Consider the following 23,448-nt stretch of genomic DNA (forward strand, 5'->3'; position numbering starts at 1 on the left):
TTTTTTGTAGAGGCTGTGGTGTGAAAGCCTTGTCTCTATCACTCCATGAAACCCTGCCCTGGGTTCCATAGAACCCTGCATCCCATGCTTTGAAACCCTGACAAAAATCAATTTGGTTTTTTGCTTCTTCTTAATACTGAACAAGGTGAAAAGCACTTTCAAACAAATGTCAGTCTTTCTTCTTTCAGTTGGTGCTTTTCTAGATTTTTCTAAGGGGAAAAATTTACAGCAAGGTGGTATTTTGTCTCCCTGATCCGACAGTGTTTCAATGAGAACACTACAGACAGAAACTCAGGACTGCACTGGGATTCCACATGCCCTCTGAAAGCAGCAAATTCACTTCTGAGGAGATTTCACTAGAATATTGTTCATCATAAAGGAAAGAATTTCAAAATTCAGAGGAAAAATTATTACAAGATTTGTCAGGATTTTAATGATTCAGACCATAAGTTATTTGCGATAAAATAAACCTATATTGGATGGATGTACTTTGGACTCAGGATTTGGAAAGTATATTGTTCTAGCAGGGAATTGTACAAGATAAATAACTAAAAGCTGTGTGACTTCTGCTGAAGGAAAATCTAAACCAAATAAATCTAAATATAGAGCTGTCTGCCAGCAGCTATTCAGGTGCAAAGATCTGGATTTTTCTATTGTTATTCCTTAACATGCACAAAACATGAGATGTGTTGAGGTTCAATAAGCCTCACAGGGGAGTATGGGTTTTGTACTGGTCTTATACACAATGTAGCTTCATCCAGCAAAAATCAGGTACAGAAGGGACAGAACTGTAAGACAGGAAAAGACATCACCGAACACCAAAAAAATTCAAGATTTTGTCTAAATTGGGGTGTAAAATGTATTCTTAATGAGTTTCATTTTGAAAATATAACTTGAAAAACTTGGAAAAGCTCAAAAATCTAGATAACTATAAAACTTGAAAACTATTACATTACAGTTACTCCTTTCTGAATTTCACTTTAAATGGCCTGTGTTCCTATGGTGGAGCATCATGTATTCAGGGAGTGCAAGATTAGGGTCTCTAGGAAAGCCTGGTGGACTTCACATGCAGGAAACCTAGACAGCTGTTAGATGGTGCATGGGATTAATGACGAGAGTGCAATTTGTATGATAGGATAATTTGGTTTTAGGTGAGCATATTTCCTTTCTTTAAGCTCAGAAAGGAAGACAAAGAACTAGAGAAACATGTAGGTAGGTGTTTAGTGAAAAACATTAAAACTGCTTTTTATGGCTGTCAGCACATCATTCTCATCTGCACATTGCTATATAGCAGTTTAGCTGTTCTTAAATATAATATAAACATATTGTATAAGAAGATTTTGATCAGGTTTGATTTACATTTGCAAGGATCTACAAGAAACTTTGTGGAAAACACAATAATGGAGACATGAAAAAGGATGTTGTTTCTGGTACATGATAGATGGAGAACAAACTTTATGAGAAAAAGAATTCTTCAGATAGTCAGCATGTTCTTTCATCAAACATTATTTTCGTGGTTGCAAATCTGCCTGTACATCTGCAAATATTTTATCTATGTAGGTTTTCACATATGAAATGTTTGACATCCATATTGTTCAAACATTATTTTTTTAGAACATCAACATATATGTGGTCTGTAACAAAGCTATGCTTATATTCACATGGATATCTTGAAGCTCATGAAGGTACAATATGTTCCTGGTTATTCCAGTGGAAAAGAGTTTTTCTGGGCTGAGACTGCATTTAGTCTAGCAGCATATCTTTGAAAATAGACCCTACGAAGACCACTGTTTTTGTCACTGTGTTCCTGCTCCTTCTGTCTGCAAACCTCTGCTATAAAGAGGTCACCATATTAAGTCTTTGTCCCAGGGCAGACCAAAGTGATGGCAGAGGATATAACTGCTACATCAAAGACAAGCCTGCTCTGCCCATGTCAATGTACTCAGTGAACCGAGCATTGCTCATGTTCAGTCCTTCTGCACCACTTTCATTTTTGAAAAAACAACATATTGATTTTATTTGCTGCCAAGAAAAAATTCTGAGCACAGTAAAATAGTTGCCAGAGAACCAGAGTATTACTTTTACACTTATTGAATGACTTATTTTGCTATTGGAAAAAAAAGTAGTGTCCAAAAGTTGTCAATATTTGCCATATTTGAATCTGCAATTGTGCAAATTAGATACACCGTTTATAAGTTATTATAGGATTTAAATCCTTTTATAGAGTCTGTTTTTAAAATAATTTGGTTTAATGTATGTCATGTGACTAGATTGGAAAAAAGTAGTTATTCTGCCCATTTTAGTATTAATCAGAATCACCTGTGTATAAACTGAAAAAATGCATCCCCTGCAATGGTGAGGGTAACTGCTTTAATAGTTGTTCTCCCAATACGTGGATGAATAAAAAAAGTAGCCAAAATGATGTAACAAGAAGTGATTTTATACAGGGTTCTTTTTCTGGAGCATCTGCTCAAGGTGAAGTGAAATGTATTCTGAGTACATATAGTAATGTCTGTTGTAAACAAAGAAATTGTTTTGAGCTAATAGAAGGGGTAAAAAATTTTTACGTGGCATCTCAATGTTCAGTTTGGAATTTTTGCTATTTACAGTCAAGTTATGATGTGACTGTATTAAATTAATCACATTGACTGTTAAAAAAAATTAAGGATTAATTTGTTTTATGTAGTGTTCTATCAGTTATTGTGGTAGCTGTTAAAAATAAATAACCAGAGGCTAACAGATGTTAATGGTCCCTTTCACTACTAAAAAGAAAAATCAATATTTCTTGGATATAGAATATCTTAAAGTGTTCTTATTGCTTAAAAGTGTTTGATTTGAAAATACCCAGACAAACAAGTCTGCATTCACAAATCAAATTTGTCTTACTAGCACTTGAAAATTGTCAAATTTGATAAATATTTCTGTGCAAATTAACCATGCACTTCAAGAAAGCAGAAGACTGACATGGAACAACTTTTCTTCCAATAAGAGAAATAGATATTCAGTACCTCTTTTTTTTTTTTTTTTTTTTTTCCTTAAAATACTATTTTACATACTTTCATATATTTTTTAAGGACCACATCATCTAGGTCAAGTAAACTTTCCGTGGCTTTTATGTATTACATATAAACTTGTTGGAGACCAGTTAGATTTTAAAATGTAAATAATTAAAATTGGAAACTATTGAGTTATTGACCAATACTGCACTATTAATCAAGTTAAAAAATTCTACAATCAGGGTTCAGTGCTCTGAAGCACTGTAAAATAATAGTATTTGTGTTCAGTCATGCAAGTAGCCACAATTAAGCAGTTCACTTGACAAATGAGATAGTTCACTTTATTTTGCACTTAATTGAATTGTACATGCTTGGGCACCATTGTCTCCTTCCTTTTAGTTTTGGTTTCTAGCCATTTAAACACACACGTTTATTAAAGAAAGACCAAGTAAGCTGATGCTGGCCATTGGCTCTAGAAATGCAGATATCAGGAGCTGTGCCTTGAAATGTTTTGCAGGGTAAAAATCATTAATAACCCTCTAGAAAATTTCTTAATTTTCTTAAATAAATGATCATGAGAATGTAGGACTCTGTCACTAACTTTAAACAAATGTGAAAAGGAAAAACAAAAACCTGTAGGACTTTGATATTAAACAACTTTTACCAAACAGGAACACATAGACTTTGTTTCTTCTGATTTTATTTGAGTTAGCAATGGTATTTGCATTTCAACAGTTCTGTCTCACTTAGCTGTTGTGTATCCTTGTATATGTTTGCAGTCTGTTGTGATTAAAATTTGTAGCATATCCTTCAGTTTTGTTTGTTTGTTATGTTTGTTTTTAACAAACTGTGCTGTGAAACACCTAGATTCTGGGTTTCAGTTCAAAATCACCAAAAAGGCATTTTCAGTCTGTATAGGAGAAATGTGTTAATTAAATGCAAATATTTTCAAAAGCAGCAAGAAAACCAAAAGATAATTGTAACATGGTAGTTATGTTTTCCAACACCTCACATTGAAAGAAGATTATCTGAAAAAATCTAGATTCCTCCAAAGCAGAAGTTCTGAGTATGCATCTCCCAAGAAAGCCCCAGAGAAGCATACCCACAGTTGGCAATTACTGGGAAGACCAGATGTTCCTACCCATACGGTTTCCTGCTCATGCCAACAGAAAGCACTGATGGCATGGTGTTTCTCTTTCCCACTGCAGGCCCTACCAGTGTGGTCACTGCTCCCAGTCTTTCTCACAGCCTTCAGAGCTGAGGAATCACGTAGTTACGCACTCCAGCGACAGGCCTTTCAAGTGTGGCTACTGCGGTCGTGCCTTTGCCGGTGCCACCACACTCAACAATCACATCCGGACGCACACTGGGGAAAAGCCTTTCAAGTAAGTACTAGAAGCCAGCAGCCTTTACCAGATGAGATTAGAGAGGGAAAGGCATTGCTGCTGTTGAATAGCATCAACCAGTACATGGCATGGGTTCCCTTTGAAAGCCAAGGTTGGACCACCAGACAAAACTGTTAGTGATGTGGCTAAAATCAGAATTAAACCAGGCTCAGTTTTGGGTGCTTCGCAAGTCCCAAGCAATATTCTGTCCTCTGAGGAGAACTGGGTTGTTTTAATAAAATAACAAACTGCTGCCAGGGATCCATATCTGAAAATACACTCAAGACTGGAACAGGCTACGCTGTAGGAACGTTAAAATGAGTCTTTCATGTCTATATGCTGAGGTAGATGGGACTTCACATAAAATCTGATTTGGATCTGGTTAAATATGTGGGGGAAATATGCATCATCTTTTAGCTTCAGAATCACTGCATAGAAAAGGTAACTCTGGCTTGTGGCATAAGTTTGGTAAAATCATAAAAATAAACTGATGGTATTCAACTGCCCAAGATATATGAAAAAAAAAAAAAAAAAAGTCATCTGGTCAAGATCTTTTTATTTAAACAGACTCTGCTTATTTCTGCAGTTTCTGTTTACTGAAATTGAAGCCAAGCATGGACCTGAGTCTCAGTTATTTTCCCTCTACACTTACTCCAGCCATAGCACAGGTGGATTTTACCTTCTGCTGTGCAAGAATCTGAGTGTATGTCAGGAGGTGTTCTCAAAGGCAGAATGCCAATTTCCATATTTAGGTCTGTGTCTTTGCTGGCACAAATTGCTGTGACGGGCACAAATTTTATGGATTTCATACCTGGCACAACCCCACTTTGGAAGAAATATCTTGTATTGATATCAATGTATAATGTATTGATATTATTTCTTTTGGAAACTACCTGATGTTTCTAGCTGGAATGCAAGTAAGTGTAGAAGAAAGTCTGTGTCTCACCCAGTTCTCCAAGGACTGTCTGTCCTCTGTCTACTTTCCCCTGTTTGTCTTTCTTTTCTACTTTTACCGTACTATGCTCTCCATCTGGTTAATGTAAGAGAGATCAGCCATGGGGCCTGTCAGAACCCCTCATAACAAGCTCTGTAGAGATACCAGTAGAGATCCTTTGCCTCCATATATGGTTGAAAGGAAGCATGGCCTCCATACGTGTCTCTGCTGGGGGCAAGGGGACAGAGCCAGGAACTAAATGCTGCACATCCAACACAGAAGAACTTGCATACCAGAAATGATGACTAGGATACTGTTGTATGTCGCAAAACACAGAAACTCAGAGCATCTAAACACTGACTCCTCTAGAGCCAGTCCACTGAATACTTAGAGCCATAGAAAGTGAGCCAAAAATAGTGTGAGCAATCAGATTGATTTTATCTAGTTGCTGTGTAAATAGATTTTAGTAATTAATGGAAGAGGTTTCCAGGTCAAAATGGAAAATAGATTTCTTTTAATGTTAAGGTGTTACTTATGTGTAACCTCGTTGACTCCACTTAATTTTTTTCCTTAACATTCTGTTTTTGTCATGTTTCCAATTGATCTGCTATTTTGTCCCATTTAAAGTCATTATTTTTCCCCTTCGGTTTAGTAATTTTTTTCCCCTTTTCCAAAATGTTCTTGGCTACAGCACCCTTCCATTTATGAAAGGGCTTAAGGTATGTACGACAATTAACCAGTCATCTGGGATTTGTTTGCTTGGTTTGCCCTGATTATGCTGAAGTATTTAAGTATTCTGGCATGTTTCTGCCCATTCTTAAAGTTGCAGGGCAGAGCAACAAAAGATGTGAAAGCTTTGTACTGCTTTTTCAGTGATGCATGGACTAATTTCATTATTGTAAGATTTTAATTTAGTTTCTTCCTTAAACTCAAGAAACAGCAGTACTACTTTCTTTGTGGAAGACCTGTTGAAGTATTTCAAGCAGGCTAACTAGTAATTTCACATTAAGCTAAAACTGGAGCTGCAGATCTTCCCATCCCTGCTAGTAAGATAAGAGATACATTTGCCCTGGTCCTGCAAGCCTCTCGTTCAGGACTGCAAGCATTTGAGAGAGGAGGGACAGAAACTTATCCAGAAATTGATCCACCATCTCTGTGGGAGGAAAAAGAGATAGCTGCAGTTCCTCTTCATATCTCATCACCATTTAGATCCTTCTTTGAAAAGAAGGGGTCCAAAACCTGGTATCAAGTAAGCTTAGGAAAAAATCTCAATAAATTCTAGTGAGCAAGAACCATAAATGTGAGAAAACAGTATTTCTGACTCTTGTTCATGCAGTTAAGGTTTAAAATGTTTGTTTACTAAAGTATTTTTAGTGTACACTTAGCAAAAAAGTGCAAAATGGAAAAGTCTATTGAGATAGGGTTTCTGTACCTCTAAAAATCTATATTTGTGGTAATGTACATACTTCTAATTAATAACATTTTTATTGTTATAAAGAATGACCATGCATGGACAGTGCTAAATTATTTAATTCTAGCTAAGTTATTTTAAAAGCAAGAAGCACAATTCTAAATGCAGTACTAAGTTCATAGCTGAAAATGGACAGCCACTTAACTTGCATCTACTGTGAATGCAGTTCTGCTGTTCCTAATACAGTAAGGCAGTTATATTTGTGAGTGAAATTTGGACAAATTACACTGTACATGGATTAAGCAGGCAATGTCAGACACTAAGTGTATGTTTGTATTGTTATTATTTTCAGAAGGTGGTTTAAAAAATTATGAGCATAAGGTGACAATATTTTATAATATTTCAAAATGATTGCTATTTAAGAGGAAGTCTATGATTTGTTAAAAAACTTCTTCTGTGAAAAGGTGCTTTCTTTGTAGGTCCTAGGTAATGTTGGATGTATGGTGAAAGACTTTTCTATTTGCTTTTTGTTACAGATAACAATGCAAAGTGAGGTTATCTGTAGTCAAAGCTTCAGCTGCATTGCCTGGACTGCAGGTCCAGTTAGAAAGGATTTCTTTTCATGTCATCACAAGCTATCAAGTCAGCCTCACCACTGCAAAGTTTTTGTGTATTCTTATCTTACTGAAGTCTCCACTATGGCTGCTAGTCTGGAAGCCAAGCTCTGAATCAAATTTAAAAGGCAGGAGAAAAAAGAAAAATTATTGTCCATTTTCTAAAATTCTTCCTCCCCCTAGACTCTTTCATTTCAGCCAAATTAAATACTCAAGGGACTTGACTACAGAACCAGGGTTATGCAGACATCTAATATCCAGGAGTATACCAAAAAGAATTAATGGACAAATTCTTTCAGACTGGGACATTCCAGGTGTTTTTCATTGTTTCTTACTGAAATGCAAAATTGGGTAAAATTAGTTTTAAAAACATTTATTCTTAAGATATCAAATAGAGATTTTTTTTTTTTAAAAAATAGACCCTAAATATTTTGTTCACTCAAAGCTTTTCACAGACATTGGCATAAACTTGGGAATTAATCTAATTCTGTCTAAATCCTGAATGTCAATGTTTGAAAGAACTGTGAAGCATACAAGCAGGCCAGTGACAGTGAGGGCTACCTAACCAAACTCAGAAAACCCAGTATCTTAGAAATATTAAAAAATAATTGATGTTCATGTAGATTGTGAAATTAAGAACACTTCTCTTTGCAACCCAAACCCAGGGAAATCATATAGGGGGACCTTGTGGTAGAATCATGTCTTGTGTTTGATGAGGTTGAATGTTGTAGAACAGCATTGTTCCTTACAATTAAAATGAATGTACGCACACATCATAAATAAAAAGAAACACTGATTCAGTTTTCACTGGTGACATGGTGTGAGGATTTTTTAATTGCTTCTTCAGATCTACATTGTGTGAGGAGCTGGCCAAATTACTCTCAAATGCCATTAGGTAGCTTAAACGGAAACTAAGAGATCTCTCAGATAATAGGTGTCATTTTTGCCATTATTTATCCCTACTCCTGAGAATTAACAAAAAAATTAGGATAGGTCTTAAAGCCAGGCCCGGGCTCAGCCCCATGGTTACTTTGTGATTGGTCATGAGAGGTGGACTTGTTTTCCTTTCTGATTTGATTTGGCTACTATTCAATCTTCCAACACAACTTTAAAACTGTGTGACTTGTATAGAAGTACACACACAAAAACATGTATACGCATCGTCACCAGTCTCATAAACACAGATCACTGCAGTAATTACTCTGTTACAACAGGCTGGAAAAGGATAGTTGATAGATGGAAAGAGTACATCATAATTCAAAAGTAAAAAAATATTCCTGCCTTTCTTTCCATTCCTACCTACCATGAGATAGGTATGCTAACTATTATCTTCACTGTTCCTATCAGTTTGTGTCCAGCAATAACTTCTCTGGACCACACTGAAAAGAGGAGTCAGGGGCCTTATACAGGTTTCTTCCTGTAAGCCAGTTACTTATATATCCAAAAACTGAAGTCCTGAATACGCCATCCACACCCTTTGCAAGTGCCTAGAAAATACTAGACATCCTGGGTACTACCTGAAGGTGACCTGTGTGTATGAGAAAGCCAAGGGAATTTAGATGTCTTGTCAAAGGCTTTATTAAAAGTTTTGCCCAAGGGCTATACAGTGTAGACAGCAAAACCCAACCAGCAGTGACACTTGGCACTCACATCCCTCCTGTCCAATGGGTAGACGCTTGTGTCAGGAGATTTACTGTCTTCTGGTCTCTCTTTAGCACCCATCTTTCCTTTGTAAGAAAGTGTCCCAGAGCTGCCTGTAGCTGGGAAGTTAGACCAGTCTCATGGCATAAAATGCTTGTGGATCAAAGATGGGAACTCACACTTTAAAAAAATACAATGAGCCTTGCTCTGTGCTTTCAAGAGCAATGCCAGGTGACGAGTGAAGGTGGTGCTCAGCTCTAACTTCCCAGGCAAGCTGCAGAAAGGGAAAGGAGGTCTGCCAGAGCTTCATGGCCAGCGGTTTTAATGTGTAACTCTGTCTTTTTATCACTTTCTTTTATTCACATATGGTCCCTAGGCATCCTGATAAAGTATTTATTTATTTGAACAGACACTTAGAAGTCAGGTGTTGCCACACCTTATTTTGTAGGTTATTTTGCAACTGCACTGCTTCCAGCTTGGTTGGTCAAGGATTCAAGCCTCCTGTTACTCAGCAAGCGAAGCACTCGTCTTTGTAAACATGAAAATAACAAAACTATCAAGTTCAAATAGATGGCAATGTCTCATACAGACTAAGTTAACCCCCCACTCTTAAAATTGATTCTAATGCCTCTGTGATAGATAGATATGTATGTATATAAAAATAATACAATAATTTGCAAGTTTGTCAGGCAATGAAAAGTAGTATATTTTGACACACTAATCCAGTAACTAATCAGTTTTCTAATAAACAATCAGCAGTACACTAATGTGTCATCAGCACTTCAGAAGCTCTGGAGAGTGGATGATCTGCACATAGACATTAATGAATAACCCCAAAATCATTAAGCGATCAATACTTCTGAGTTATTTTCATTGAGCTGATAGCTCTGATACATTAAAGCTGACATTTTACATTTGTCAAGATCACAGTGCAGTTTTTAACAGTGGAACAGGCTGCTAAAAATATTCCATGAAAGACAATCAAAGAAACACAACTTAGAACTGTTGACATTTTAGATTGGTACAGTAGCTTGAATGAATTACTCTCTGTCTGTGCTAAATGTTCTTAAAGCACTTCTTACTAAAAATTACTAATGTGAAGAAGATCTCACAGTTATGCATATGTGTAAATATCTTTCTTTTCTCTCTCTTTTTAATTTTTTTTTGTAAGCAGCTAGGTCAGTGACAATTCACTTTCTATCATTCACATCACTGAAGACAGAAAGCTGAATATGAATTAGCTGAGCCCTTTGTTTTCCTCACTTCTCCTTTGAAGGTGAAGAATTCATCACAGTGATGCTTTTATGATAATCTTCTTTGAAGATAAAACATCACACAGCACCATTAAATCAAAGGTGGCTTTTGGAGTGAAGGCTGTACAAGAAGGATCTGCTGCATCTGTATTTGTGACTCATCAAACACCTCAATTTAGTGTTCAGAATGCAAATTAAGAGGGCAGTAGTTAGGAGATAAAATACAACAGATTATCTTTCAGGACAGGGATTGGAAATTCATTCCAAGCTAGAAATAAACCCCTTCCTATTCTCTCCAAAATTCAATGGCTTTGTTCATTTGTTCACACATGTTAGAGATGATAGGTCTCTAAAGAGAGGACAGGGCAAAAAGGGAGATGACATAAATGACAATGAAGCAAACACTGGTGACTTTTGAGTACCTGTGCAGCCCATACATTTCTCAAATAGTGTGGACATTCTCAGATAATTAAGTAACCATTAACTTGGTGTGTCTATTTAAAATGAACCATGTTGCATAGTCAGACCAGATAAACAGAGTTTTCTCTTGCTCTAGCACTGAACGATTATTGCTTTGTGATTTCTCTTCCTCCAATAGGCAATAGTGGATTTTAAATTAGCAGAAGGTGAAATTCTATTTGTCATCAATTTCTCCTAGAGGTTACAGAGCAGAAAACTGCAGACAAGCTGCTTCTTTGATGGCTCACTCCTAAAAATCTCTTTTTGTTCTTTATCTATTTGAACTGACAGTGATCAGAGTTACAGCAGGACAGGCCTCTCTGGAGAAATCGCCTTCCCCCTGTCTATTGACAGATTCCACTGTTCTGAATCAGACAGGCCTTGTCCCATCATAGGCATCAAGGCCTTGGAAGTAGCCACCAATTAAACCTCTTGAGCCAGTAAAATCTGAAGCCACTTTTGAGTGTCTGTTCTGATTAGGCAGGATGAGACAAAGCCCATTACCCCCCCCAGAGCAGCTCCCTGGTCTCAATTTTCTCTCTTGCCTTCACCAGGTGTGAGAGGTGTGAGAGGAGCTTCACACAAGCCACCCAGCTGAGTCGACACCAGCGGATGCCCAATGAGTGCAAGCCAATAACAGAAAGCACAGAATCAATTGAAGTGGATTAACTGATTGACTGGTTGGAATTAAACTGCAAGGAAAGTCATGATTAAATGTCACGGACACTTAAGCAAAACCAAAGATTTCCTCTGAGCAACTTTCAATCAGTCCCAGAAAACCAAGAGCAGTAATAAAATAAGTAAGATGTTAAGAGATATTGATCCTGGCGTGGAAGTGAGACCAGGAAAGAGATTATTTATTTATGACTAGGGATGAGTCTTATTTCAATTGACAAGTTACTTGGGACTGTTAACATTTCAAGTCCCTCCATGTATTGCTTTAATTCTAAAAGCCTTTATAATTGTTATTTAATGCCAAAGTGTGAAATCTCAAGGGTTCTTCTGCCCATAGTTATGACTGAGAATGCACATGGACTTGTTTATTGTTGCACCTTTTTTTGTAGCATGACTCAAAGTGCCCAGATGTAAACCATACATATGGCTGGGCTGGGCTAAGTTGATCTTGACATGGCTATACTAGAAATTGCTGTGTGGAATGGGAGGTGATCAAGAGCTATATCTGGGTCAGTGTCAGCCTCCTCAGACCAAAGCGCACTTCATTTCCATAGTCTCATGCCTCACGCTGTGCACACTTTTTCATGCAAGTAGTTTCATTCAACAGCATTGCATTGGCATAGATAATCTGGAACAAAAATAAGGAGAAAAAAAAAAAAAAAAAAAGAAAAAAAAAGGACTGTTGTATATCTGCAAATATACTTTATATAAAGAAGTCAGTAGGAGAACTATCCTAAATAGAGCTCTCAAATTCAGTGTAATAGCTATGAAAGACAGAGATTGTAGAAAGTATTTTAAACATTTAAGATTCCAGTCTATGTGTAAGTTGTGTAATGAGGAGCAAAAATTCAAGATTATGGTTTTTATTTGGGTGACTGATTTAATGGCTTGCTGATTTCTAAGAAAAATGATCACAAGTCTAAGCTATATCCATTGATATTTTTATTCTGTTGGTTTGGACCAAATAGAAAATTCTACTGTATTAGATGGAACTTTCAACATACTTGATCTGAGCTTCAAAACAGAAGCTAAATCTGAATTCAGATACTTTGTAAATGGCTTGGAGGCTTCATAGTATTAACTTCACAGAAATTAGCCTGGTACAGTCATGAATTAAAGGAAGCCAAAATACTCCCAACATCAATGTAAAAGTCTCAAATGTCATTACATTTGTTCAATGTAGCAATTTCCATATTGGCTTTTTTCAAGCTTTTAACCTTGATGTATTTCAAATTTAATGATTTTGTCTAATCAAAGAATGATTTTCACTTTCAGAGACCAGTGGTGTTTGTTTATATATTGATTTTCTCAATGTTAGAGCTGTAGTTTGATAAAAATGTAAAAACAAAAAAAAACCACACACACATGAAAACATACAAAAAAAAACAAAACAAAAAACCTACAAAAAACCACAAAAAAAGAACCACAAAACAACTAAACCAAAACAAAAAAAAATGCAAAACACAACAACTACCATCAACAAGAAGCAAAACCTAAACAGTTCTGAGGTCATGCTATATCATAAGGTAAAACTGCAAAATATCTTTGTGGAGATTATGGGGATTAAAACAGATTCATTCAGTTTTGCACCAAAACTGAAGCACTGAGTGGCTCATAAGGGCTCAGTTGATTATATTAAATACTTTAAAAACATATATGGGGATGATTTTAAATATGTAGAGAATTAAGTATCCAATTCTGTGAAGGGCTAGACAGAATCAGCTACCAATTTAATAACAAGTTCAGACCAAATACAAATTCTGCAAAGAGCTCAAGCAGCAGAAGAGCATACAATAAAATTCAAATACATTTAAAAGGAATTTATATCTAAGACATTCTTTGGGATGTTGGTTCCTTATGTTGCAGAAACTACACTGCCAATAAAAATGTAAATCATTGTGGAAAAAAATGATTTTTTTTCTCATTGTTCTAGAAAGTACCAGATTATCTCACAAAGAAGCTTCAACCCTGTGAATTTTTCAGCTCTGCTTCTCAGTGCAGAGAAATGGGGATTGAGCAGTTCTGTTACCACTTGCCTGATTTTATCCTCTAAACTATGACAGAGATTCCTAGCTACTATATAAATGTGTTTGTTTGTTTTTTAAATTCAGAGAAACATGGGAAGCTTTGCAGGAACAACTGGAACAGAAGAAAACCCAAAATCTGATTCTAAACTTTAGAGATCCTCATGCCTAATGGTTCACACCTTCCCTCATTTAAGAGGCTTAATGAAAAGTAACATTTTTGTGGGGTACCAGCTTTTAGTTAACTTTTGAACTGCAGATGTAGATAATTTCTGCAAGAAAAAAAAAAAAAAAAGAAACACAAAAAAACCCCAAATCCAAAAGCCCAGGACATTATAAATAGAATAAGTGGGAAAAGGGTTATGTTATGCTCTGAAAAGCAAATGTGAACTGTTGGATCACTGAGTTCTGCAGCTGCATTATCTAGCTGGGCTCCCCTGGTCAGGGATATGGTTAGCGGTAGTGCAGAGCAGTCAGTCTCTCGCAGAAAGGGATTTATATTTGAATCTTGTAAAGCAAATGGCACCTAAGAGTGTGCTTACAAGTATTTCAAGTTCCCTGCTGGATATAGATAGGCTTACTCATATGTTTTCAATTAAATGTCTAAATACTCTCATGAATAGGTATGAAGTACAGATCAATTCTTTCAAGATTTTACTGGATTTTAAAAAAAATGCACCAGAGTAGGATTTCTGCAGAACTCCTTTTTTTTCCAAAGAATTCTTTCTCATGTAAATCACTATGCTGTTCCAGATGCCCAAGCACAATTTCAGTTATTATATATTTTATATTTTTTTATTATTTTGCACTTTCACAACAGATTTGGCAGCATGCAAAGCAATTCAGAAAAAACCTGTGATTTTATAGTGGGTTTTCTTTAAGTACAACATTTGACATTCTGTTACAATATTGCAAATGTAAAATCAACATGGACAAGCTAAAATATATCCTAAGTTTAAACTGAATGGAATCTAGTTCCTGTCTGCACTTCCCAAATGCTGAGTGAGTTTCTGTTCATATATTGACAGAACAACCATACACTTACATCTGTTATGAATACAGTAGGTGCACATGGTAAGCTGAAGCGGTAAGTGTAGTACAATTGTATTTAAATGTCGTGTTTATGTGCCTGCCATTTCAGAATTTCTGAAACACTTGGCATCTCTGTTTTGTAGTCTGGTAAATAAATAAAAATTTGTTTGGTTGGTTTGTTGTTTTTATTTTTTGTTTGTTTATTTGGGTTTTTGTCCAACCCTGAACATGTTGGAAGTCATATTTAAAAGTTGTGCCTAGTTCTGATTTTTTTTTTTTTTTTTTAAATTATGGAATTATATGTTATACATTCACAGAGTTATTCCTTCCAGAAAGATGTTTGGTCCTTTATGAACCTGCAGTTATAGACCCAAATATTTTCTTTTAAAATACAATTTTATTGTCTTCCCATGACAGAAAGCTGAGTTGGGAAAAATATAGTAATTACAGCACATTACTTATTAGAAACTTACAAGAAATTACGTGTATATCTTTTTGTTTTGGTAACATCATCTCTCCTTTTATTTACTATTTATTATTTGTGTGGTGCCATTATGTTATGTTACTCTTTCTTTAGCTGACAAAATTATATGATTTCAGATTGATAAACAAGTGAAAATCCAAAAGCAATTCTTCATTGCTTTTGAAAGTCATCAATTACTGTGAATATACATGTATATTTTTAATTACTATTAGAGCACTTTTCCGTCCTTTTGCTGGATAAGAATCCAGAAAATAAAATATTCGGACACAGCATGAAGTTGTTTTTTTTTGTTTGTTTGGTTTTTTTGCTTTTTTTAATATCTTGTCTAGATTTTACAAGTTTTTACATCATCAGGCCGATCTGAAAAAGTACATAAAGCCACCCGATAGATATAGATTATGCAGAAGGGTTCCTCTGTTGTAATAAAAATAATAATGACACTGTAGTTAGAAAGGTAAACAGCTTGCTTGCATTTTTTAAACCTCATGAAATTGCATATTTTTTACTGCAAAAGACCAATAAATCATGCATGTAGCTGTATTCTTGTGATATCAACTGTAAAGACTACATAGTGTTTAAATGAAAATATCAGGCACACATTTAAAAAGAAGATGAAGAAATGTAAATATATTAGATTAATAAAACATTTCTATTACCGTATGGTAAGCCTTTGTTTTATGTTACGATTATGTAAGGAATTTTGTGCATGCTATGCAGAAAACCAAATATGTTTAAATGTTTGTGCATCGAAGGCTCAAATAATCAGTGTCTTACAGTAGTTTTCATGAGCTGCCAAAAGGGGTTTGAGGCTTGAACGTGGCAAACTGTTTTGCAGTGCAAAGAGAGTGAGATCAAGTTCAGTTTTCTCAGTGACTGGATATCAATAGTCCAGTGCAGTCACATGCTGAAGCAATTTCTCATCCATCTTTCTGAAATTTGTTTGTATAGGTTTATGATACAAATCATGTCATACTGTAACGCAGATTTTCTATTATGAATATTAGAGCTTGAGGCTTTTTTTCAAGGGTGACAGACCAAGTCTTGTTTAGTTACCTGAAGCCTGATTTACAAGGATCACCATCTAGTGGACTAAGACAGAATTTCAAAACTCGAGTTGTCTCATTCTAAAACCAAAGCTAAAAGCACTAACCATGCTCCACTGAAAGGGATTTTCAATGCCTTTTTTTAGTATTATTTCACTGCCATTGTTTATGTCAAAGAGCAGTGATTAGTTCACTAAGTCACCCCTTGTTTCAGTTGGAAAAAACCCACTTGAGTATGAGAACAATATGTCAGTTTCTGTCATTTTTAATGTTGTATGACCTTTTGCATAAGCACCAGAACCACCACGGTAGAATAGTTGTGCAAAACTACTGTACTTGAGAAAATATTCAGGTAAATTGGCCAGCAGACTGCCTGCTGATTTGCAAGTAGCAGGGATAGTCAATCACTCGAGACAAGCTTCTTTAGATCCAAGGAAAATTCTTTATAACAAGAAAATGTATTGAGTCACGCTGTATGAGATTATATCGCCAAACCCACATAATCTGTCATGAGGTAATGAGACACAAATGTCTATAGGGGATAGTGGTGGAGAAGTCCTTTGGCTGATGGCCCAGTCTACAATATAAAAGAGTCCTGGGGTCCACCTCCTTGCAGCTCTTTGGGTGCATAATTTAGAAGGGGTGAGGCTCAGGTCTGGGCATATTTTCTTTTAATTCTTTTACTGAACTTTTTTAGCTAGACAGAGTTTGCTGCCTTCTGACTTTTTTCCCCTCAGGTGTTCTCTGAGATCTAGGGAATAATCAATCCAGTATTAAAGTGCAAGAGATCAGCAGAGCAAAAGAGCATCAATTGTATTGTTTGGCTGCTGGTTTTTGACCAAAATAAAGTGGACAATTGCTCCCAAACAAATACATAGACATCAGCAGAATTCAAGTCAATGCACACATGACAGCTTGCTTGGCACCACTGAGCATCTACCAGTTAAAAGTAAGTCCAATGACTTCTTAACACCACAAACCTAAGCTGTACTTGAACTAGTGACACACAAATGCTGAAGCTGCACTCTAACACTGCTATACTGAATGTCAGTCCTCCCAGCCTCAGACTCACTTATTTTCCTACATACTGAAGACCAGTCACCAAAACAATTTGACTGCAATCTCAGTCTACTTCATTTTTCACGGTTGCAGTGGATCTGCTAGTCTTTTTGCTAGCCTGGACTGATAACGTAAGATGCTTTACAAACCCAGTTACCTGGTGAAACAGAAACATACACCAGCCTTTGTACAACAATAAATATGTGCTTAAAAATAAGATCTGTACCAGTCAGTGCAGTGGATAGAGGTTTTGTCTTTTTTCTCAATACTACTTAGTGGCTATCCTGATACAGGTTGTTGGTCATTTAATTGAGAAGTAGCCATAGTAACTTCTTTGCTCTAAATGTGAATCATTTGCATGGGTATATTTGCATACTCCATCATAAAAGGGATAAAAATCTTTGCACGCAACTTGGTCTCACCTTTTCAACTTTTATTTTTCACTACAGATAACGTAACTTGAGAGACATATTAGAGAATCCTAGATCATGCTTTATAGCCATAGCTGGATCACTCTAGCTTTCTGCTGAACATATTCTTCTCCACCAACCACAGCAGTTGACTCTCACTAGTAACTTCCCCATGGATTTTAACTTTTTCCAGTCTTTAGCGTTTTCCTCCTCCCATCCTGGCTCTCATAATTTCCATCTATTATATTTTTATTTCTGTCTTCCCCTCTGACATTACTGCATTCAATCATTCTTCTCATCTCTTGAGTTTCTCCAAACAAGCAAGGAAAGAACTTGAACTTGTTTATATTGGCACAAGTCACAGAACCACTTTTTTTTTTTTTTTTCCCCAATATTCTCAGCCTCACTAGAATGAGTCAGACTATAATAGTCATGCAGAGCCTTCAACCTGGAATTATTTTTTTTTTAGGGAGCCAAGAATATTTTGGCCTACATCAGACACTCCACTAATGATCAAATATTTCTCTGGAAGCTACCTAGCTTTTTGCTTTTTTTTTTTTTTTAAATTATTTTTTTTATTAGCCTCTTTTCAGGGCAATAGTTTTCTTCTGCTTTTTCCCCATGGCATAAAAGGCAATTAGATAGCCAGTAGATTAAAATTTTCATATAGAAAACACTTTCTATCAAGAAAAATAATAAAAGAAGAAGAGCACAATTAAATGCATGAACTGAGCCATACTTTCAGTTTCTGAGTCCTTCTTCACTTTCTCTTTTTTTTCCTTTAAAATATAAAAAGCCAATTTCTTCTGTCTGCACACAAGATCTTCAAGAATGGGGAAAATATATTCCTATAATACTGCACCATATTTCTGCACAATGAAGTGCTGCAGTGGTAGTGTTTGACCAGTGAGTGATAACAACATCCTGTAACTCCCATCTCAGTTTTTGAAATGGCTTATGTGATGAAATTGCATGTTCCATGAATAGTGAAGCAGATACAACTCAAAACAGTATCTGATCCATTACCACCGAACTTGTTTTTATTTGATGAGCTAATGGTAGAAGGGAGGCTGCACTATTCTTTAATGGGAAGCACACATATCTGGGAAGTTTAGGCTCTGAAGAAAATTTAGAAGCATGTTGTATCTGCCTTCCATCTTACTAGTTTTTCTTTGATCTGTGTTAATAATTGGACTGCTAGAGAAAGATCTTCCAAGGACACATTTTCAATAAAGATTGTTCAAAAGTTTGGGTTTTCTTTTCTTTTTTCCTTCACAGAAATTGCTCTCTACAAATTGCTCTTGTTTGCAGTGGGAAAAAAAATAAAAATAAAAAAATAATAATTTGTATCTCCATAAAACAAACTACTTTCTGCATAATTCACCTTCTTCAAGAGCTCCTTTTAATTCAAAAAGTATTTTGAGAGCTGCTTCCTGCCTAGGTCTAATTACTAGAGAAAAAAATTATGATGATTTCTATACCACAATTCATGGCTCTCCAGTGTCTAATGGTCAGCTCCTCTTTGTAAATTTCTTAGTAACATTGTTGATTTTTAAATTATTGTTTTATTTTTTACTGTGGCTGCAAATATCATCTATCTCTTTCAGTCTTGCATGGTCATGTGGTCTTAATTCACCTCATCAAGTCCTAATGAAGGTACTGCATTGTGCAATTTATCATATGTTTTAGTAAGTCATACTGTAGATTTGTGGAATAATTTTAAGCTATGTGTAGCTTTTTTCTTCCCTTTCTTTGGTTTGCCAGTATCTTACTGGTTTAGGATTTTCCTATGTTGAAAAACTTTGCAGGCTAACTCCCTTTCTGCCAGCAGTGTAAGTTCAAAGGTTTTTTGCCCACAAAATTCCGTGGCAGACTCATGGTTACTTTAATATGCTTTTAGATTCTATTCAGACAAAAAAATTCCCATATCTGCTTCCATCCCAGCAATGCTCATCATAGCCTTCTTCTATTATTAGCTCATTATCTTAAACCAAGTTAGGCAACCTCATTATAATGACCCAGATGTTGGTTTTTGTTTCATCTGCCTAATTCTTGCTTTCTGTGGTGATGTTTACCATTGTCAAACCCACACATTTCAGAAATTGTAGAAGAGAAAGGGAATCCACATCAGTGTTGACATATGGTTAACCTTCATTTCTTTGTGCCATGATTTGGCTTGTATCTCTCTTACCTTTGAAAGTGTCTTCAACAGTACAGGTAAAATCACAAGAATTAGTACAAATCACAGAATCACAGAATTTTTTTGAGTTGGAAGGGACCTTAAAGATCATCGAGTTCTAACTCCTCTGCATGGGCAGGGAAACCTTCGCTAGAACAGGCTGCTCAGAGTCCCATCCAACCTGGCCTTGAACACCTCCAGGGATGGAGCGCCCACAACATCTCTGGGCAGCCTTTTTCAGTGTCTCACCACCCTTACACTGAAGAATTTACACCTGATTATTACCAGGTTAAATTAGGATAAAAGCCCTAATAAAATACTACACCAAAAATATGTTAATATAGTAAAGGCATTAAAAAATGAACATGTTAAGACAAGGCAGAATTTGTGGTTTTTGCTTTTTGTTTAAACCCTGCAGCTTTTACATATATAGTGAACTAATTGTCAGTAAAAATACCTTGAGGTGATGGCTTCATTTAAATTGCTTTTTTTGGGGGGGGGGGCTGGAGGGCTGTTTTTCACAACATATTCAACCTACTTAGTGAGGTTGAGTTGATGCAATCTATCCTCAAATCTGTCACAACCATAGCTGTAGTCATTTAAAATAACCAATCCAATAATCCAGCTCTTGATTGTTTGATGTTCTTTCTGGCTTTACACTTTTGATTAAGAGGCACAGCAAAGAGGTGAAGTTGCAGAATAGCAAAGGGTTCCTTGACCTAAAGAACTTGATGTCAGGAGGTCACTTATAGTGACTGTGATTTATTGAAAAATAAACACAGCATCCCCAAACCATTTTCTTTCCTCACTGACATATTTTTGCAGGCATCATATTCCTGTTCAGAGGATCTATAAAGAGAACTTTCAGAAAGATTATTCAATCCCAATATTAAAAACAAAACAAAACAAAAAAACATCTATGATATTGCCTAACCATAATAATGTATTTTAATAAATTGTTTCTCAGAAATGGGATAAACTAATAATAGCAATCTATGTTCCTAAAGATTTTTAGCGTCCTGTGCTAAAATAAAAAATATCACTAGATCTTATTATATTAAAAAACAAAACATCTGCAATTAGTCTTTTCTGGAAAGAATCACATGAAATTTTGGTCAGAGAATACAGAATAATTTTCTTGCATAGGATTGTATTACTAAGGTCTTATGCATAGTACAGTAATAAGAGTTTGCAACAAGGAAAGAGAAGCATACCTTTTAAAGCTAAAATCTCTCATATGGTGAGGGGATTATAAAGAAAAGAAATTTTAAAAAAAGAAGTAACAGAAAAAAAACATCCTGATCACATGGAAAGAAATATTTTCAGTACTTTAATTCTTGGAAATGCAGAATGATTTATAATGATTGTACAAATAGATTTATCACACTTTTCTAAAGATATAGGCCAAATTTAAGCAATCAAAACCTATGGTGATTTTTATACTACTTTTTTCTAACACGGATTTCGTAAAAAGCGCCTCCTGTAGCATACAGTCTTGCTGATCAATGGAACTCATGGGTGACAAGTAGAATCATAGAATCTTAGGGGTTGGAAGAGACCTCGAAAGATCAGCTCTCTTCCTTATGTATGTTCAGGTACACATGCAGGCATTCACTCTCATTCTCTCTTTCTCTAATCTTTTTTAAGTCTTTTTTCTCCAAAAGGTCTGAACTTTTCAGGAGTGAAAAGAAAATGGAAATGGGTGGGAAGGAGGTGATAAAGTTGAGTGTTCATAAAAACAAGAAGGAAACTCTCTACCAGGAAATCTTACTAACTTTCATAAGCTTCACCAGAAGTACATGTATATATAACACACAATTTTTTCATTAAAATTACTTTTCAGATAAGTGCTTCATTTGTCTCTGCATTCAACATACTGCATTTTGCCTTGCATTAAATCAAGGTAATCTTCCACATGATAGATCATCTGGTTGCTGTTTTTACACACAGTAGTACCTGGGAGTTTTTGACAGTCTTTACCCGACGTTTAAAATTAAATGCTCCTTAAAGCAATGAAAAATAAGCTTCTTCTAACCAAAACCTTTCCAAGGGAGACAGATGTCTTCTGTTCCACTCTGAGAGGTTCCATCCAGCACATGCTGCCTCAGAGAGGGCAACTGCACCCTCACTGCTCTGCTGCCCTGCTCCAGGGACTCTGTGAGCTCTCAGTAAGCTCTGGTCCCTAATGGGTGGCTGTGGTGGCTAGATTATTTCCTAAATATAAAACTTGCAGAGCATTTAAAAACACAGAAAGAGAAAGCCCACATACTGCATTGCATCCCAAACTTAATCACATTTTAAATAGCCTTGTGCATACAGATGAAAAAGAATGCTTTTAAATAGTGATTATTTAACAATCATATTTTCAGCAAGGAACTACAAGGCTTGGAAGCTCAGGCTTTCTGTTTGTTTATTTGTTTGCTTGCAGCAATGTTTTAAAAGAATGCAGGCTGATGCAGAAAGCTGGTAAACCAGGGGCTGGCTACCACCACATTTCATCTGGGGGCTGTTTTCTGTGCCCACCCATTCCACAATAGGTCTGCAATGTCTGAGAGGAAATTTACCCACTACCAGTTCTGTGACCACTTGTGTGGCATAATTTATGTTCATAAGGCTCTTCCATGGTACCCTTGTGCTTCCAAATTCTTAATGCTGCTAGGAGTAAACGATTTCTTTCCACTATGGCTCAAAGTGCCAGAAGGCAGGAGAAATTTAAACACAACTAAGATCAACACTGGGAGTTTACTTGGCTTCCACATCTAGCAACACAGTCATAAATTTCTTATGCTTCTTATTTGAGAATTTTAAAAGCCCTATAAATTTGGCAAGTTTTCTATAACAATGGTCTTCTGTATGGCCCATAAAAGCAGGAAATCCTAGAAGTTACATTTTGCATTGTGTGTGATTGGAGGGTCACTCTTTGACCAAAGACTTTCCCATTCAAGTGCTATTTCATTATTGACCACTTCAGTAGTGGCAACATCAAAGAAACCACAACAAAATGTCTCATCTCAGTTCCCAATCTGCTGCAAATATTGTTCCTGCTTAGTCAAAATAGTCTCTCTGCTTAAACATCAGATTTTTTTTTTCCTTGTAGTTACTTTCATTTGTTGCCCCTGTTGAGTACAAAAATGTCAAAGACTGACCTACAGTACTTAAAACCCCAGTATTCTCTTTGAACAGGGACACTGTCACTGGCAGGAGGCATCTGGGCATCATTTCTGGTAGGGTCTCTTACTGTGATGAGGATTATGAAAGATTTGTCTCGCATTCAGTCTGGCAAGCCCTGGTTCCAACAGTCTTGTATCTCTGTTAGTGCAGCGTTCAGCCTTCCAAACACTGGTAGTTACTTTGCAGTCACCAAACTGCAAATCAGTGCAATTTGTGTTGCTGCACATCATATAACTAATGATGTTGTTCTGTGGTGTCTGTGGTAACAGGCAGTCTTTGGATGGCCAAAAAATAACACTGGTTTAATTCTATCAAAGAGCCCTTTATTATAGTAAGTCTATGCAAGCTTCTTTACCCCCCAATTGGATTAGTTTTTCCTCCTTAAAAAACATACTGTGGTTGAAGTTAGTGAAGCATTTTCCCCAAGTAGTACATTATGCAATATGGAAAGTATTTCTCAAAGGATCCACTATTGTTTGCTGTGAGTGACTTAGCCCCATAAGGAATGATAATGCCAGGCTTTCAGGCAGTATGAAGTACTTCAGCAGTACTGTCAGTAAATATAACTACAGTAATTATTCCTTTCCCCCTCCCCCAGCAGAAAAAGGGGAAGCGTTCTAAAAATAGGGCAACTTTATTACTGTTGCAATTAGACTTCTATAACTGCCTTAGGTAACT

General features: G+C 36.1%; 1 protein-coding gene across 1 annotated transcript in view; it reads left to right on the forward strand.

The window, feature by feature from the left end:
* Positions 1-11,362, forward strand: part of PRDM6 (PR domain containing 6) — a 111,636-nt gene extending 100,274 nt beyond the window's left edge. The window contains exons 9-10 of the mRNA XM_010000480.1: positions 4,205-4,381; positions 11,248-11,362. Of these exons, the coding sequence (XP_009998782.1) occupies positions 4,205-4,381; positions 11,248-11,362 (292 nt within the window). The remainder of the gene's footprint in view (positions 1-4,204; positions 4,382-11,247) is intronic.
* The last annotated feature ends 12,086 nt before the right edge of the window (positions 11,363-23,448 follow it).

The sequence above is a fragment of the Chaetura pelagica genome, unplaced genomic scaffold, assembly GCF_000747805.2.
Source record: "Chaetura pelagica isolate M959 unplaced genomic scaffold, ChaPel_1.0 scaffold16, whole genome shotgun sequence".
Classification (NCBI taxonomy): Eukaryota; Metazoa; Chordata; class Aves; order Apodiformes; family Apodidae; genus Chaetura; species Chaetura pelagica.